We start from the raw sequence: 19,156 nt of genomic DNA on the forward strand, positions 1-19,156 counted from the left end.
CAGCATTGCTGTCTCAGAATCAGGGATTCGAGTAGCGCTGTTTTTCAGCCGCTCCTATAATCCCACTCCTAATAATCCTATAATAATCCTTATATATTAAAGGTGGTAGAACCCTTTGTGGTTCGACTCCGGCGGCACCACCGCCACACCTATTTCTACCTAATAACAGCAGTGTTAGGCGCTGCTGTGTTCTGGTTTGAAGGGTGTGGTAAGGGAGACAGACTTTTCCGAGGCGTTCCAGCTTAGTCCTCAGGGGTAGCGGCGCATCTGTGGCCGACCTCAGGTAGGAATATCTAATCCTATCTGGGGTTGATTACAGATGTCCATGGGCGGCAGTAGCCACATCAGGTGGACTGCATGCTCGTCTGCTATTCTTATATTATAAAAAAAAAATATATTATATGAAGCACAACTATTGCGAATTCACTCAAGTTACATGAAAATACGTCAAGTTGTTCATGCGCCTGGTTGAGTGTACAGAGTGCTCAAGTGAGAGGTGACTTAGCCAATAGCTCGGTCCTGGCTGTCGGCCAATACTGTTACATTATTAATATTATTTATCGTTAAATATTACTGTTTTGGTATTTGTTTATTGTTGTATTGGCCCATACAATTTCCAAGTTCTGATCCAATCCGCTAGGGGCGCTGATTGGAAATTGTACGCAAATACGTAATAAATACCAAAAGAGTCATATTTGTCGAAACGTAAAAACTCATGGTAAGGGTACTGGGCACGGGTCTCCTCTCAGAATGAGAAGGATTAGGCCATAGTCCACCGCGCTGGCCAAGTGCGTATTGGTAGACTTCACATACCTTTGAGATTGTTTGTTATATAGGAGTAGCAGACGAGCATGCAGTCCACCTGGTGGTAAGCTACTGCGGTATGGACATCTGTAATCAACCCCATATAACATAGTCTTACTTAAGACTACTTACGGCCATAGATCTGTTGCTACCTTTACGGACTAATGCCCATTATTAATAATCAGTCTATCGAAAGATCATGTTCGAAAGATTGACATTTATATAATATAGGAGTAGCAGACGAGCATGCAGTTCATATGTAAGTCACTGGTGTATGGACATCAGTAATCAACCCCAGATTAGATTCCTATCTGAGAACAGCCACAGATTCGTTATCCCTGAGGACTAAGCTGGAATGCCTCGGAGAAGTATGCCCTTACCACATCTATGTCACACCTATTTCTGTTATATCAGCAGTGTAGCGCTGCTGTGTTCTGGTTTGAAGTGTGGTAAGGGAGACATACTTGTCCGAGGCGTACCAGCTTAGTCCTCAGGGGGAGCGGCGCATCTGTGGCCGAACTCAAGTAAAATCTAATCTTATCTGGGGTTGATTACAGATGTCCATACCGCAATAGCCACTTACCATCAGGTGGACTGCATGGTCATCTGCTACTCCTATATTATAAAGAAAATCTCAAAGGTATGTGAAGTCTATCAATACGCACTTGTCCAGCGCGGTGGACTATGGCCTAATCCTTCTCACTCTGAGAGGAGACCCGTGCCCAGCAGTGGGTCAGAAATGATCTGATTATGAATAATTCAGTGAATTTAAATTAAAAATATACTAGAATAAAAAAATGAATGATTTAAAGAATTTTATAAACATTTTTGATACACTTTTCTATACAGTAGTTTGAGCTTTATGGCCGAAATTAAAACATAATCACTATAGGAAAGTTAAGGATTATTTTATAGATTGATCCGTTATTCATAATCGATCTATCCAATGTTTTGACTACCAACGATCGATATTTGACAATAACTTCATACCAGAAAGTGACTATATTTTTAGAATAGAAAAAATATAATAATATAAAATGTTACATATTTAGTCTCCAGGCAACAAATTTTTTGATTGTCATTATGTAAATATGAATATAATAAAATAAAAAAAATGTTATACATTTCCTTAATATTTTTATTTGACAGAAAATGTCAAATTTGGATCCTTGGTAGGTAAAATCAGGATAGATTGAATATTAATAACGAGACTTATCGATCGACACTGTTGCATCGGCAACAAGCGCTCGCAAGCATGCACAAACCATGTCGAACGCTCTGTCCATACGTATAAATTTGCAGCTGTTTGTCGATATTTGGCGAGCGTGTGGACGCTTTATTTGCAGTCTATTTTATTACTAGTTCCACGTTTATTTTAATAATAATAATGAAAGGTTGTTTTAATAATAATAATATACACTTGTTTTTATACATTAATTTTCTGCAATTATTTTTGGAAATTATTTTACATACTATTTTAGATATCGATACCTTAATTCGCAAATCAGCCAACTCCACTTTTTTTCAAAATGTTTTTTGATGTGAAACATCTATAGCCGCACGTAAAACCGATTTCTGGCGTGGCGACGTATGCAGTGGCGACGCTATACGATGGTATATATATACAGTCTATATGCAGCAGTGTGTACGATGTGGCGACGCGTCGCCATGCGCAATCGAATTCAATAAATAGTCATCGTTATCTGGAAAAAAATCGTAATATTTTATTTTATCATTATGACATATTTAGTTCCTATCACAATATGTTCTTTTCTGCATATTACTTCTACAAAATAATGTCGATGTTTCACATCTGCCAGGCGTCCCGTTACGGCTCACATTTTTTTTATTTATTTTGATAATAAAAGGCGTTGAAAGAAATCAAAATAAATTAAAAAAAAAAAAAACATTTTGAAAAAAAGTGGAGTTGGCTGATTTGCGAATTAAAGTATCGATATGAGGATGTAAGAACCAGAGGCCTAACTGCATTTTAATGATTTTTAACCTATCTGTATTTTCGTAATTAATAATGTTGTATAGTCCGCGTAAGACTGCTAGTCCGCTCTGAATATAGAAATGAATCGCGTCGCCATAGCAAATTGTATGACTACACCTGCTCGCAACTACTTGTAGCAGCAAGTGTAGCGTATCTTGCTGAACAAACTTTTTTTAGATAAATGTAAAGCAAGATACTGGAGCTAATGTTTTATTAATTACAAGTTTTTGCCCGAGGCTTCGCCCGCGTTTAAAAGAAAATAATATGACATACTAACATACATACAACTGAAAATTCGTACCTTCATTGGAATGACAGTGGCGCCATCTGGCGAAAATTGGTCGTACCAACTCTGAAACCTTCGTGGGCTCATGGACAACAACTTTGCTAAAGATCATCACTTGATCAAATGCATAGTTTACGATTCAATCCTTACTAATATCGATTACTATCGATTGTTTGGGTCCCAAAGATCGATTCTCCGATTAATCGATCTTAGATCGCCATCCCTAGTTCCCGTGGGATTTCAGGGATAAAAACTATCCTATGTCCTTTCTCGGGTCTCAGACTATCTTTGTACAAAATTTCATTAAAATCGCTTCAGTGGTTTAGGCGTGAAGAAGAGACAACCAGACAGACAGATAGACAGACAGACAGAGTTACTTTCGGATTTATAATATTAGTAAGGATATGTAAAAAATGATGGCATTTAAAAAAAAAGAGAATAATTGTTATAAAAAAGAGACAAACCCACAGTTTCTTACCGGATCTTCTCAGTTGAGCTCGCGTTCCGATCCGGTAGTAGTTCAAGAAAATATTGTAACTGACAATTTGTAAGTGCCCCCATTGGCCTATACAAAATAAATATATTTCATTTCATTTCTTCAGAGCGGACTGAACACATTTACTTTTGTCCGTATTGTAAATCGTTTTTGTAGTTAGGCTATTCTGACGACCCGCGTGGCGGAGCGGTCACCATACCGGTCTGACGCGCAAAGGGTCCCGGGTTCGATCCCCGGTCAGACAAATATCTAAATGATGAATTTAGATTTCTGTTTCTGGGTCTGGGTGTTTGTGTATTTGTCTATGTGTGTGTCCATGGCACCCACGACACAGGGAATCCTAGTGTGGGGCTGTGAGTGTAGAAAAGTGGATTCTGGTTCTAACAGCCTCATATGTATGTATTAATATACATATTATATAGTTTTTTATGTATATACAATAAAAAGTGTTTGTATGTTTGTATGTACGCATGAATGAAGTTACACTTCTTTTTCGAAATCCTAACTAATAATGTAAATACGAATGTTTGTTTGTTTGTTAGACTTTCACGCCTTACTACATAACCGATTGTCATGGAATTTTGTACACACGTTGTCAGGAGGGATAAAAAAGATATAGGGTAGGTTTTATCTCGAATTACCGTTCCCGAGGGATAGATAATCTCAGATTGCGAGCGTAGGGGGTAAAAGCTAGTATAGTGCGCGCGAAGCTAATCCGCTCTGAATATAGAAATGAATCGCGTCGCCATAGCAAATTGTGTGACTACACCTGCTCGCGAGCTTCAGAGCGGACTAGCGGTTTGGCGCGGACTATAAATAATATTCAAGTTGTGTAAAGTCAAAAATGAGTTTTCTAGTAAAATCTGACTGAAGTAATGCAAGGCTTTATTCTTATAACAAGAATTTTTGAAAATTTGTGACTATTTTTTTATAAAAAAAAAGCGTAAGAAGATATACTTCTTAGGTGTATTAAAAAAAACAAAAAATATTACAGAAATTATTGATACATATCGTGTGTAATATAAATATAAAAAATGAAGTATTTTAAATTATTTCACTTGTTGATATTGTAAAAAATCAGTCATTTTTTCCAAAATGCCCCAAAGAAGTGTTGCTTCGTAAATCTAGTGTCAAAATTTTGTAATTTTAATAATAATAAGACTAATGAGAAAATGAAAGCAATCTTTTGTGATTTTATTAATAATTTATTGTAACAAATATTTTTATATTAATATGTAAGTCATTTCTTTTACAATGTTAGACAGACGGACAGAGCGACATTTTGTCGCTCAAGCAACTATTGTTTAAGCGACTGTCGCTCGCATATGCAAGCATTATGCATACACAAATACTTCATGCTAAAAAATGAAGAGAATATATATTTTCAGACTAAACAAAAAATAAAAGAAAAAAGTCAAATATTGATCCGTGATAGGTAAAATTTGGATAGAGTATTAATAACAAATTTTAATGATTGACACGCCATTGGATCGATTACAAGCAATCGCACTATACGAACCCAGACGAATGCTCTATTCACATGTATTTGTAATTGTTTGCCGAATTTTGGCGAACGTGTAAACATAATCTACACTAATATTATAAAGAGGAAAACTTTGTTTGTTTGGTTGTAATGAATAGGCTCAAAAACTACTGGACCGATTTTAAAAATTCTTTCACCATTAGAAAGCTACATTATCCACGAGTAACATAGGCTATATTTTACATGAAATATATTTGATAAATACATTTTGAGGTGGTACAAACTTTGCCGGGTTAGCTAGTTAAATATATTTTTCGCTGACATTGTGAAAGAAGTGATTATAACGTACTTTAATTAATAAGATGCTACTAAAATGTAATTGTCGTGTGTTTTGTTATATATGTGGTCCTGCGAAGGGCTGGGACATCGTAGGTCACATTGTCCCATCTAGTAGACCTTTTGTACAGGCTGTTCCAAAATTGACCACTTAGGATGATCCCGATATGAAAATTGGACTTTTATGACGACCCGCGTGGCGGAGCGGTCACCATACCGGTCTGCGCAAAGGGTCCCGGGTTCGATCCCCGGCCAGACTTATACCTTAATGATGAATTTAGGTTTCTGGGTCTGGGTGTTTGTGTCGTCTTTGTGTGGCACCCACGACACAGGGTATCCTAGTGTGGGGCTGTGAGTGTAGGAAGCGTCTTTTATAGAATTGTATTTTTGACAATTTTATAAAAATGAATGATTTAAGTAAGTAAATGAATGAATTAAACCAACCCCATGTAACCCCAAAATTTAAAATTGGGACCATTTTGGTAGCTAAGTAAGCTAAGGTAGGTAAGTTTTTGAATTTGTGTTCAAATTTAAAAAAGCGTACGCATTTATACGCATGTAAGAAGTTACACTTCTTTGGTTTTTATTTTCAATATGTGAATTTGTCATATAAGATCTATCTCACTAATGTTGTTTTAGAAAGTGTCTCGACTTGGAGTCTATTTGATTACATAGTCTATGTCAAGCTGTTATAATGATCTGAAAACGCTTGTGGATTTTTTGATAAAAAAAAATTAGAAAAAATACGAAATTGAAAATAATGAAAAATAATTTTGTCGCCAAGGATTTAAAAGGGTAGAAAGAATGATCATTTTTTTGTTACAAATTTACAATTTTATTTCATAATTTTGGTTTAAAAATCTTACAAGTACACATATGTAAGTGAGTTTTAAAGGATTTTTCGTTTGACTGCAATACCCTAAAAGAAATGAAACGGGAGGGAAATTTTTCAAAATTTTGAAAATTAGCGTTTTATTCGATTATATCAAAAGATCTCTTTGAAATCTGATTCTTATATAAATTAGTCTTAAATTTAATATATTTGTATTTATTAGCGAAATTTGAAACTTATTATAAATTTTTAAAGCAAATTATAAAATTAATTGCATTTTTAGAATTAAAGTGATGGAACTCAAAGTGTAAATATGGTAGAACCCTGTGGTTCGACGGCGGCACCACCGCCACACCTATTTCTAATAACAGCAGTGTAGCGCTGCTGTGTTCTGGTTTGAAGTGTGGTAAGAGACATATTTATCCGAGGCGTTCCAGCTTAGTCCTCAGGGGTAGCGGCGTACAAGTGGCCGACGTTAGGTAGGAGTCTGATCTTTTTGCATTTTGCACTTATTTTGTATTGAGTTGGTCATTTTAATTCAAAAAGTGTGAATTTAAGCTATTTTTAAGTTAATGTGATGATTATTTTTACGCAAATCAGCTATTATACAATACACGTTATATTAAGCATATCTAATCTTGTGATCAATTTACTATGGAATATATACTTTTTGAAATAATTTGTTGTTTGTTTTCGTGTATCCTCACAATTGACTTTTTGGTAAGATGAGATCTCCCGCCGGGCTAGGTGATCATGTCGGGAGAGCGGCCGTGCTCCGACAGTCAGTTCGGAACTTGTATATATGCGGGATATTTAGAAAACTTCGATAGCGCGATTCAGAATACTCGTGGCGCCATCTCTTGTCGAGTAGCGGGAAGACGCTACAACTTCATTAGCCATAGGGGACACCGTTATATATACTTTGTAAAGTTCACATGTCTATTGCTGTACTATCCAGTTCGAAAGCCAGACAAAAAAGCAGTCTTTTTACTGCGTACGTGCAAAATGTGGAATGAACTTCCTCCCTGAGCGCTATGACATGGGACTCTTCAAGAGGGGTGCAAAAAGAGCTCTCCTTCACAGCCGCCTGCCTAATAACAGCAGTGTTAGGCGCTGCTGTGTGTGTTTGAAGTGTGGTAAGGGAGACAGACTTATCCGAGGCGTTCCAGCTTAGTCCTCAGGGGTAGCGGCGCATCTGTGGCCGACCTCAGGTAGGAATATCTATTGCTATCTGGGGGGTCATTAGCGACTCCTCTGGTGTTGCAAATACTCAAGTGGATTCTGTACTGTAGATTCTTTGCGCGTTGTTTATATACATACCTCATAAATGAGAGTTACGTGACAAATTCTTTGCGAGTATATAGATCAGGCATTACTGCCCCTGGAACTTCTATATATTATATATAAAATTCTGGTGTCACAGTGTTAGTTACCGTACTCCTCTAAAACGGCTTTACCGATTTTCACCAAATTTATATGCATATTCAGTAGGTCTGAGAATCGGCTACTATCTATTTTTCATACCCCAAGTTATAAGGGTTGTTCACCCTTAACATTTTGTTATTTATATGGCAACACAACGTTTGCCGGGTCAGCTAGTAACTACATAATATTGTTCAATACTTTTTATTGTACAAGAAGATAAAAGGCGCTTTAACTCGAAACGAGCAATTATATTGCACAATAATACGAACTGCGCAATGATTTCGTGTTCAGTCGGCGGATAGTATTGATTGAGAATAGTTATCTCCATAACGAAACACCTTGTGAAGTGGTGGTAGTTGTATTAACATTCAAAAAGTGCTTAAAGAACCTATTTTAATAAAAAAATATATTTGATTTGATTTAAGTAAAAAACAATGTGAGCCGTCACGGGACGCCTGGCAGATGTGAAACATCGACATTATTTTGTAAAAGTAATATGCAGAAAAGAACATATTGTGATAGGAACTAAATATGTCATAATGATAAAATAAAATAGTACGATTTTTGCGCACACCGTACACACTACTGCATATAGACTGTATATATATACCATCGTATAGCGTGCACGGCATGCGTCGCCACGCCAGAAATCGGTTTTACGTGCGGCTATAGATGTTTCACATCAAAATATTGCGCAATACCGACCCTACACGATACAAAAAAATGTGGTGCAATAAAAATTAAACTCGCACAAACTCTCGTTAATCTTTGCGCAATTTAAAATACTAACCCTAATCGCTCAATAATATTGCACATGGGCCTCTAACGCAAAGCGGTACCATTCCCATGCCTGACACAATCGGACTTCGTTCAAAAATAAATACATTATTGTGCAGTTAAAAATTTATTGCATAAACAATACATACAGTAAAAATGATAATGCATTTATCACAAACTTATTTGTAATTATAATTGCGAATAACAATTACTTAATTAAAACTAAATAAAGTAATGGTTAACATATTATCGTAAGTATTAGCTAGATATAGTCCGCGTAAAACTGCTAGTCCGCTCAGAATATAGAAACGAGTCGCGTCGCATAGCAAATTGCAGATACGGAGTATATGCCAATTAAACCTGCACGCAACAACTTCAGAGCGGACTAGAAGTTTGACGCGGCCTATACAATAATGAATTAAGAATAAAATAATTTTGGTAACATTAAAATACTTGGAACTTATAAAAAGAAAGTAACTTAAATAAGACACATTATTTAATATTTTTTTACAGTTTCCGCAGAGTTAGATTTTAGTTTGATTATTTTTTCCTTTTTTATATAATTCAGAAGCAATGACCACAAAAATAGATCTCTACAGCAGCGACACCTATCGGGTCTTTATAGTCAATCTTGCAATAACAAATAAACAATTAATTAGTTATAGTCCGCGGGAAACTGATAGTCCGCTCTGAATATAGAAATGAATCGCGTCGCCATAGCAAATTGTATGACTACACCTGCTCGCAACAACTTCAGAGCGAATTAGCAGTTTGGCGCGGACTATATAATCAATAACAGTATTTTACACAATATTCCTAAAACCATAACTTTATAATAAAGTGGAAGAGAATTCGAGTTTAAATAAATATTGTATCTTTAGTACATTCTTTCTGCCTAAAACTGCCCGATGTAGCACAGTTGTATACGATTCGAGTTTCTTACTTAGTCATAAAATCCTTACGACGCGCGTGTCACGCTCGCACGCGTTCTACATGCAAGCATGCTAATACATATGCACATGGATTGAGTATGTGCTGTATAGTCCGCGGGAAACTACTAGTCCGCTCTGAATGTAGAAATGAATCGCGTCGCCATAGCAAATTGTATTACTACACCTGCTCGCAACAACTTCAGAGCGAACTAGCAGTTTGGCGTGGACTACACCAACGAGTGAATTCGCGTCTCGGGCTTTAAACCACAGAGGCGTAAATAAAAATGCGTTTTTTTATTACAGCATACGTTTCTATTTTTTTTTTTCAATACATCATTTCTCAATGAGCCGTAATCGGGTAATTAATCAAAAAATCAATGAAAAAAATGTGAGCCGTCACGGGACGCCTGGCAAATGTGAAACATCGACATTATTTTGTAAAAGTAATATGCAGAAAAGAACATATTGTGATAGGAACTAAATATGTCATAATGATAAAATAAAATATTACGATTTTTTTCCAGATAACGATGACTATTTATTGAATTCGATTGCGCATGGCGACGCGTCGCCACACCGTACACACTACTGCATATAGACTGTATATACATACCATCGTATAGCGTGGCGACGTCGCCACGGTAAGTAAAGATTACTCACTCCTAACAAGAAAATGTACCCAGTTTTGAGAATTTAAATAGTTGCGTAAAAAAGTTTTGCCACGTCTCCGTGCTAAAATGTCCCTAAAATATTTGAAATAATTATTTATTTATTATGTAAATTACGCAGTATTAGTTATTTATTCGTATTTTTTTTTCTAAAAATGTTTTTATTTGTCAAGAATTCAAAAAAAGAACTTACTATGTATTATAAGCCGTTTGTGGCTTCATTCAATTTCAAGGCGGCGAAGTATCTTTACTAATCTATGCATTTGCCGTTAATATTCTCTTTGGACATTGATTCGTAAATGGAAAATTACACCCACGATTCACTTAGTTGTTAATAAGTTAGTAATATATTGAAAAATAAAATAAAAATAAGTAAAAAATCGTCTAGTATAGTTGACAAAAGATAAAAAATACATTAATAACTAACGCGGAATAAATTAAGAATATTAAGGCAAGTAGCTTTTGGTCAAACGGCAGTTACTCCAATTGACATAATATTAAGTGATTTCGCTCCATTTTTAGACGTTTCAATGAGAACAACGAATGTGTTAAGTGGAACGGCGAAAGTGCATTTCATGCATTTTGTTAAGTGGAACACGTTTATAAAATTCATTCTATTTTTGTTTATATTTATACAATTATTATAATTATTTTGTATTTGATCTATTAACTTAATACTTGCTAGATTTTATAATAACACAATTAATAATTATGAACAATATTATAATAGTTATGTTCGTATAACTTGTTTTAAAAAATAAATTCCACGAAGATGTGTTTATATGTGTCTCGCTCACACATTATATTAAATGAGCGAGAGGTACCTCCAATATATTCACACTAGTAGAATACGAATTCATTTTTAAAACAAGTTATAAATATTTTTCTATGAGGCTTTCAAATTAGATTTAGGTAAATGTTTACTCATATTTATAAAAATAAAAGCGTATTAATAACTACAAACTTCCTTCTTCACCCTTCCATCCTTATTTAAGTGAAGCAATATATTTTGAAAATTATTGTACTAAAATGACAATTCTACTAAAAAAACAACATTTGTTTTAAAACAAATGTTGTTTTTTTAAAAATGGCTGCCGAATAAAAATGTTTTTATTTATTATTTAAATATTTTATCCCATGAGCTGCTCGAATTGCTAAAATATATTTTTAAGCTTCTACGCCCATATAAGTACATACATAAATTCATTTTAAAATTACATACAAATCAAATTTATTTAAATAAATGGTAGTGACACTAATCTATGAGTGACACAGATACATTATTTTGTGACAGGTAAAAGTACATTATAATAAAATTATTACTTAATTTTATGTTAAATTAAATATATTTAATTTGTATAGACCTACAGAGGCACTTACAAATAAATCATATTTAAATCCAAAATGGCGGCAAATAAAAATCCATTTACTTCCCCCTCGTCCTACAATAAATGTGTAAATAAGACACGGTCGCCATTTTGGACGAATTTACATATATTATAATTACATAATTAAGAAGAAATAATTATGGAAATTAACATGAAATCAAAGAAACTTAAGGAATTAATTACTACAATATAAAAATATAATTATGAAAGAAAAATATATCTTGACCTAAATCTATATTCGAAATGTCCTGTAAAATAAAAAGAAAGATAATAAAATATTGTTTTATATCACTGAGCATTCCACTGATCAACAGATACGACGGTGGTGACGTTTCATTTTATCGCTCCGACCGTTAAGTGGAGCGTATTTGACTATTTAAATGTAGATTATTTATTTAATGTTTAATACATAGATTAGTAAAGATTACTCACTCCTAACTAGAAAATGTGCCCAGTTTTGAGAATTGAAATACTTGCGTAAAAAAGTTTTGCCACGTCTCCGTGCTAAAATATCCCTAAAATATTTGAAATAATTATTTATTTATTATGTAAATTCATGTAAATTACGCAGTATTAGTTATTTATTCGTTAATTTCCTCTAAAAATGTTATTATTTGTCAAGAACTCAAAAAAAGAAATTACGATAATAAGCCATTTGTGGCTTCATTTTCAAGGCGGCGAAGTATCTTTACTAATCTATGGTTTAATATGTCAAAATTTAAAAGATTCCTGTATCAAATTCTAAAAATGTATGAAAAGTGCATAGATTAGTAAAGATACTTCGCTGCCTTGACATTGAATGAAGCCACAAATAACTTATTATCGTAAGTTCTTTTTTTGAATTCTTGACAAATAAAAACATTTTTAGAGAAAATTTACGAATAAATAACTAATACTGCGTAATTTACATGAATTTACATAATAAATAAATAATTATTTCAAATATTTTAGCACGGAGACGTGGCAAAACTTTTTTACGCAACTATTTCAATTCTCAAAACTGGGTACATTTTCTAGTTAGGAGTGAGTAATCTTTACTAATTTATGGAAAAGTGGCACATAATTTATTCAGTAATCGATGTAAAATGAACAAATATAATTTAAGATACGTTAAACAATTTTTTAAGTAAAAACTTAATGACGATTATAAAAATATTCGAAAGTGGTACATTTTTTGGCATTTAATAATTATTACTGGCCGCGTTACATTGAAATATAATTTATTTATAAAAATATAGTTACGAAATGGAATGGAACTACTTTAGGGGAATAAAAGAACAATATTCCTACAATGTTTTTGATATTTTCAATCAAAACTGATATTAAGTGGTACCGACAATACAGAAAATATATTGAAAGTTATAAAATATAGATAATAAAATAGAAAATTTGACACCTTTCATTATTTATGATTAATGGAAATATAACTTAAATCGTAGTAAAAATAAGTAGAATGCAGTACTTGGGGCTTCCACAATGCGAGAATAAAGATATATAATGCAATAAATAACATTAATTCGCGAACAATACGCCGAATAATCTGCCTAACAATTACGAATATGTGGACGCAGAGCACGCTAATACTTTTATTTGCGTTGAAAAACTTACATCTTGCGAACGAGTATCATGACGAATGCCAAATACACCCGAGTAGGGTATTTATATACTCGTACTCGTATTTTTTTTACTGGGATATTTAAATGACAAAGGACCTATACAAGAACCCATTGACTTATGCACGCAATAATATTAATCGAATTATTTGAAATTACATTTTTTTATAAAAGAGAATGAACGAAATTAGTAGTGATGGATAGATGTAAAGAATGAATGATTCGAACAGATTATTAAATACAGCAAGAGATTATAACGTAGAAATTCTATAATTTATTTTCTTAAAAATGAAAATTGAAGTGGAGATATAATAGGTTTGTTCAATATTTAATACTGAAAGCAAATAAAAATGGTGGTTTTACAGAACTATTATTATTAAAATTAAAAAAATAAAAAAGGAAATCTTTAAATTCATTCACTGGACTCGAAAATTACAAAAATAGTTTAAAAAATTGTAAATTTAAAGCGAATTTTGCGTTGTCTACTTATTGCTTATATTATTGTATTTACGCTCTATACCATAATTATATGACCAATTTAACATGACACCTGGCTATACGACGCCTTTTCTAACATTTCGCTTTAGGGTCCGTTCACACAGATCGGCTCGGAGAGGAGAGCAGATTTTTATCACGTTGGAAACAGAGTTTTGAGTACCTAATTGTATTACGGTTTATTTTTGCATGAGCACTTCTTTTGTCACTAAGAATGCTTGAACGCGCTTCGTGTGAAATAATAAGAGAAGCCGACCGGCTCTGATCTTTACCAGCCGGTCTATGTGAAATAGTTGGCGGCTCCGCTCCGGTCAATTCAAAGCGTATACCATCCGGTCTGTATGAAAAGAAAAATGCGAGCCGATGCTCTCCGAGCCGGTGTGTGTGAACGGACCTTTATGCTTTCCACCGGTAGCAAATTAGTTAATAATAAAAACTGTTAAATTAAAAAAAATATCGGAAATGTCTTTTAAAAGGCAAATATTTGTGTTACAACTGAAATTGTTTTTTACTGATGACAACATACGAGAAAAAGATAAAATAACATTATTAACAATTATTTATTATTAACAATTAATTATTAACAATCTCCAAAATTAAAATAATTATTTACAACATTTCAAAAATCTATTTTGTTACAATTGTTTCTTTTTGTATAGCACTGGTGTATAAATATGACGTCACTATCCATCATAAAACTCAGGGGTCTAGTTAAATTGGTCGCGTTACAAGCATTTCTAACAATTTAGAGCAATCATATTTAAATCCTTTGCGGCAGCTCAAGTTATACTGGTCATGATGAACACACTTCAAAGCTAACTTTTGACAGTACTCGAATTGATTAGCTTTTTTATGCCCCACTGCTGGGTACGGATCTCCCACAACTGGGGAGATATAGTCCGCGTAAAACTGCTAGTCCGCTCTGAATATAGAAATGAATCGCGTCGCCATAGCAAATTGTATGACTACACCTGCTCGCAATAACTTCAGAGCGGACTAGCAGTTTGGCGCGGACTATACTTCACAATTCACAATTCACCAGCAATATGAAAAAATAGCGAACTACTCTACTTTGTAGAAAAAATAAGAGACCGGTAGGGCAATGCATTAATATAAAACATTCTAACATCTCTTAATCTTAAATGTTACTGGACCCAACGACAAATCGATTCCGAATCGATTCAACCTACCTAAACGAATCACGCCTTCACGTCCACTTCCTTCATATTCTCCGCTCTTTTCCTCCGCCTGTGTATGAGCGGGACAAAACACCATAGCGACGCGCCCATCATCAGAATAAAACCTAATGTCACTATTAAAGACTTGTAGGAATTCGTGTACTCGTACCACGCGCCGCAAATCGGCGGCCCTATAAGCTGCAAAATCCCGTTCATGAACAAACTTATCCCGTACGAGGACATTAGACGTTCGGCACCCAACATCTCTGTCATAACCAAGGCACACACACCGACATTTATACCTGATGCCAGTCCGAACACAGAACAGAACGCACTGACTCCCAAATAACTCGAAACTGACGGCAAGAGCGCCAAACTAATCCCTGATAAAAGTAAACCGGTTATAAAGAAGTATCGCTTCGGCGTTGTTACAATATCTGATAGCGCTGAACCACCGATCCTCCCAACTAAATCCAACGCAGATATTATAGAGAGGAGGTAGGCGCCTAATGTACTATCAAAACCGCATTCCTGAGCGTACGCCGGCACTAGAATTATGAAGTTTGTGTACGAAATCGCACACGTACAATTCGATATTAATATCACTAAATAAATCGGATCTTTTAGTAGTTGCACGTCGAAGTACTTGCTTGGCTCCTTCTTCGCGTCATCTTCTTTCTTACAACCACAGCAATAGCTGATCGGCGCTAAACTATCTGTTACCGACTTCAGACTGAATTGCGATGTGAATTCGCTTGGCTTCTCAAACGCGGACAGCGTCGATCCGTGGAAGGGTGTCGACATGTACTGAAAACTTGATGTCGAGGGACTACGTTTTGGCGTTTTTGGCACTAGGAGCTTCTTCCCGAACGCTTCTTGGGAGTTCACACGACTTGTTTTCCCTTCTGGAACTGACTCGAGTAGAGACGGGTTGCTGGGCCAGTGGCTCTTGCTAGAAATGTGTTGTAAACCGTGCTTCGACGACGCTGGAGTAGAGATCTTTCTAATACGTCCTTCATCAGCATTTCTTGCCATAACAGCGCTTGCTGATCTTGCAAATTCTAACCTATTTGGACTTCTTTCATCCAGAGCTGCATTCGATTGATTTTTGAAGATTGGTGGGGACCCGTTGAGGTACTTATCCCCTGTGGGGGTCGGGGAGTTGTCCTCTGATGTTAGGACCAACTTGGGATTACTCTGGTCTAGATCATGCACGTCTTCTTCTGCGAATGGCTCCAACTGTAGACAAAAGTGGCACTTATTAATTTTAAGTTATTATATTTATGGTGTCCGAAGGAATCTTTAGGAAACGGATTCTTTATTTTTACAAGTATAAAAATCATACTGTAACTTGTGTTAGCAATTAATTAATTGTAGACATGTTTTTGTCTGTGTTACTGTAATGTATTTGAAAGAAATTTGAAGAGTCATTATTACAGGATTATTCAATGCTTTATAAATACAGGTGTAGCAGACGAGGATGCAGTCCACCTGTTGGAAAGTGACTGACGCCCATGGACATCTGTAATTACCCCAGAATGGATTCCTATCCGAGCTCGGACACGGATGCGCCACTACACCTGAGGACTAAGCTGGAATGCCTCGGAAAAGTTTGACTCCCTTACCACACCCTTCAAACCAGAACACAGCAGCGCTACACTGCTGTTATAACAGAAATAGGTGTGGCGGTGGTGCCGCCGTCGAACCACAGAGGGTTCTACCACCTTCAAAAGAAATATACCTACTATGTAATATCTTTGTACGAAAGATGTATCATATACCTACTATATTTTTATTTATCTATTTCTTATTTTAGTTACATTTCTTTTAACGTAATATGCCTAAAAATATGTCCCAAAAATAATAAAATCCAATATGTGGATGAGTTATGATAAATGATACAACAATTTAAAAAAATACAATTTATTATATACAAAATACAATTAGATAATTCGATCGCCTCACAATCATTATAATTCAATTATATTTAAGGAATAAATTAATTTTATATTTTTTTCAAACTTCTTAAAACAAAATGGAGGAGAAGGATAGTTACTATAAATATCTAGAAACAAAGTATAATTATTTATCTTAGAATGGATTCTTAAACGCTCGTTATTTATATTCAATCGATCCAACGTTTAACCAAAGATTGACATTTGGAAATTTTTGTGTCCTAGAAAATGTCAAATTCCGAAAAATATGAAAAGATTCAATATTAATAACGGGGTTATATGAATTTATCTCCTGAAAAACACCTAAGTATAAAAATATGTATGAAAAACGTATACTGTCGCTTATCTACAAAAATTATAATGTTTCTTATTTATATGTAATACATAGATTAGTAAAGATTATTCACTCCTAACAAGAAAATGTACCCAGTTTTGAGAGTTGAAATAGTTGCGTAAAAAAGTTTTGCCACGTCTCCGTGCTAAAATGTCCCTAAAATATTTGAAATAATTATTTATTTATCATGTAAATTACGCAGTATTAGTTATTTATTCGTAAATTTTCTCTAAAAATGTTTTTATTTGTCATGAATTCAAAAAAAGAACTTACTAATAAGCCGTTTGTGGCTTCATTCAATTTCAAGGCGGCGAAGTATCTTTACTAATCTATGATGTAATATTAAATAAAATTTACCATTAATTCGGTACATTTGGAAGTAATGATTTTTTACAATAATACGATTTTTATAAATTATAAAAATCAATTAACCCCTTAAAATTACTATTCTCTATATTTTCTAATTTATATTTCACAAATATAACTAATAACTCCGTGATAAATTTGAATATATTAAATATAATACTTAAAATTTAACAGCGAAAATTTTATAGACATATTTAAAAATAATACTCAAAATTGAACAGCCAAAATTGTTTAAGTAATTTTATAACTTTCTAAAATTATAAATTACACAATTCTACCTAATGATACTAACCACTAAAAAAATTTTTTTTAAGTGAACTCATTTGCTAAATTTTATAAAAAAAAATATGTCATTCACTAATAAATGGGTTTAAGATATTGGCATGATAATTCATGAATCCACTTTTCACTGGATTCATATTTCCAAAAAAAAACAATTACATATTTTACTTTTGCAATGTTTCTAACTTGAGTTTATTTCAAATGCAAAAATGAGCATTTATATTATTTTAAATATTTTTCATTTAAATTACTTTTATTTTATATTATACATACTATACTATATTATTATTAATATATAATAAAATATACATTACCTATTATTATAAAACTATTATTAAAATGATATGTATGTCAGAGTAACTTATATTATTATATTATTTTGTAATTTATATTTTTACATTTTTAATAATATAGGAGTAGTATACGAGCATGCAGTCCACCTGATGGTAAATGACAACTGCTGTATGGACATCTGTAATCAACCCCAGATAGGATGGAGTCCTTGAGGTGATCCGTGAGGTCGGCTACTGCGTTGCTACCCCTGGTAACTAAGCTAGAACGTCTTAGAAAAGTATGTCTCCCTTACCACACCCTTCAAAACGGAACACAGCAGCGCTACACTGCTGTTATAACAGAAATAGGTGTGGTGCTGGTGCCGCCGGAGTCGAACCACATAGAGTTCTACCACTTTCAAGCCACTGGTCACTGTCGTATGGACATCTGTACAACTCCATATAGAGCAGGTTCTACTTGAAGCCGATCACATGTTGCCACGTAAGGACTAAGGTCGCCGGCAACCACACTAAAAATACACTCTGATGATCTTAAACGCGCCAAAAGAAATCGAAAGAAGAAAGAAAAAAAAGAAGAAAGAACTGAAACGAAAAAAAAATTAAATAAAAAACAAAATAAAAATTATAAAAAATATATTTATTAAATAACACATTATTCGTATTGGTAAAAAAGGTATATATTACAATTAATTATATTTATCGAACATTTTTTTTTAATTTAACATTAATTTTATTTACAGTTACATTCTATTTGATACCTAAAAAACTGTATGTGCTTTATGACCTACTTTTCAATGGATTTTAGGTCAAATCTTTTGAACTGTAAGTGTAGTCCGCACCAAACTGCTAGTCCGCTCTGAAGTCGTTGGGAGAAGGTGTGTGCGCTCCGTGTGCGAGTTCGACTACCACTTGACAATTTATTACAATTTCTGAGTTTATTGTAGCTCTTTTTGCATTTTGTAGCACTTTTAGCTCGGACACTTTTGCATTGTCGTTAGTAGGTAAACATAACATTTTGGCCTGAACCGATTATCCCACTGTTGGGAAAGTCTTCCCACTATATTACATGTATTTACAGTACATACATTACAGTACATAAACTTATATAACCAAAAAGCCTCTTTATACCTATATAACATAATAAAATGTATATAAAATAATTAATTTAATAGATTTAAGGTCCTTTTCAATGCCCGAATATAGTATTTAATGGAATA

At 34.0% G+C, this 19,156-nt stretch overlaps 1 protein-coding gene and 1 long non-coding RNA gene across 3 annotated transcripts in view; both read right to left on the reverse strand.

Moving 5' to 3' along the window:
* The window catches only part of LOC140755407 (uncharacterized), a 56,592-nt gene extending 56,194 nt beyond the window's left edge, over positions 1–398 (reverse strand). The window contains exon 1 of the long non-coding RNA XR_012103773.1: positions 150–398. This is a non-coding gene — a long non-coding RNA (uncharacterized LOC140755407). The remainder of the gene's footprint in view (positions 1–149) is intronic.
* A 12,361-nt stretch (positions 399–12,759) lies between these two features.
* Positions 12,760–19,156, reverse strand: part of LOC140755653 (monocarboxylate transporter 12) — a 53,759-nt gene continuing 47,362 nt past the window's right edge. For both annotated transcript variants that reach the window (XM_073090953.1, XM_073090954.1), the window contains one exon: positions 12,760–15,948. In XM_073090953.1, coding sequence (XP_072947054.1) covers positions 14,731–15,948 — 1,218 coding nt within the window. In that variant the 3' untranslated portion in view covers positions 12,760–14,730. The remainder of the gene's footprint in view (positions 15,949–19,156) is intronic.

This window comes from Epargyreus clarus, unplaced genomic scaffold (assembly GCF_041222505.1).
Source record: "Epargyreus clarus isolate Ecla_fem2 unplaced genomic scaffold, WU_Ecla_fem_2.2 ptg000033l, whole genome shotgun sequence".
Lineage (NCBI taxonomy): Eukaryota > Metazoa > Arthropoda > Insecta > Lepidoptera > Hesperiidae > Epargyreus > Epargyreus clarus.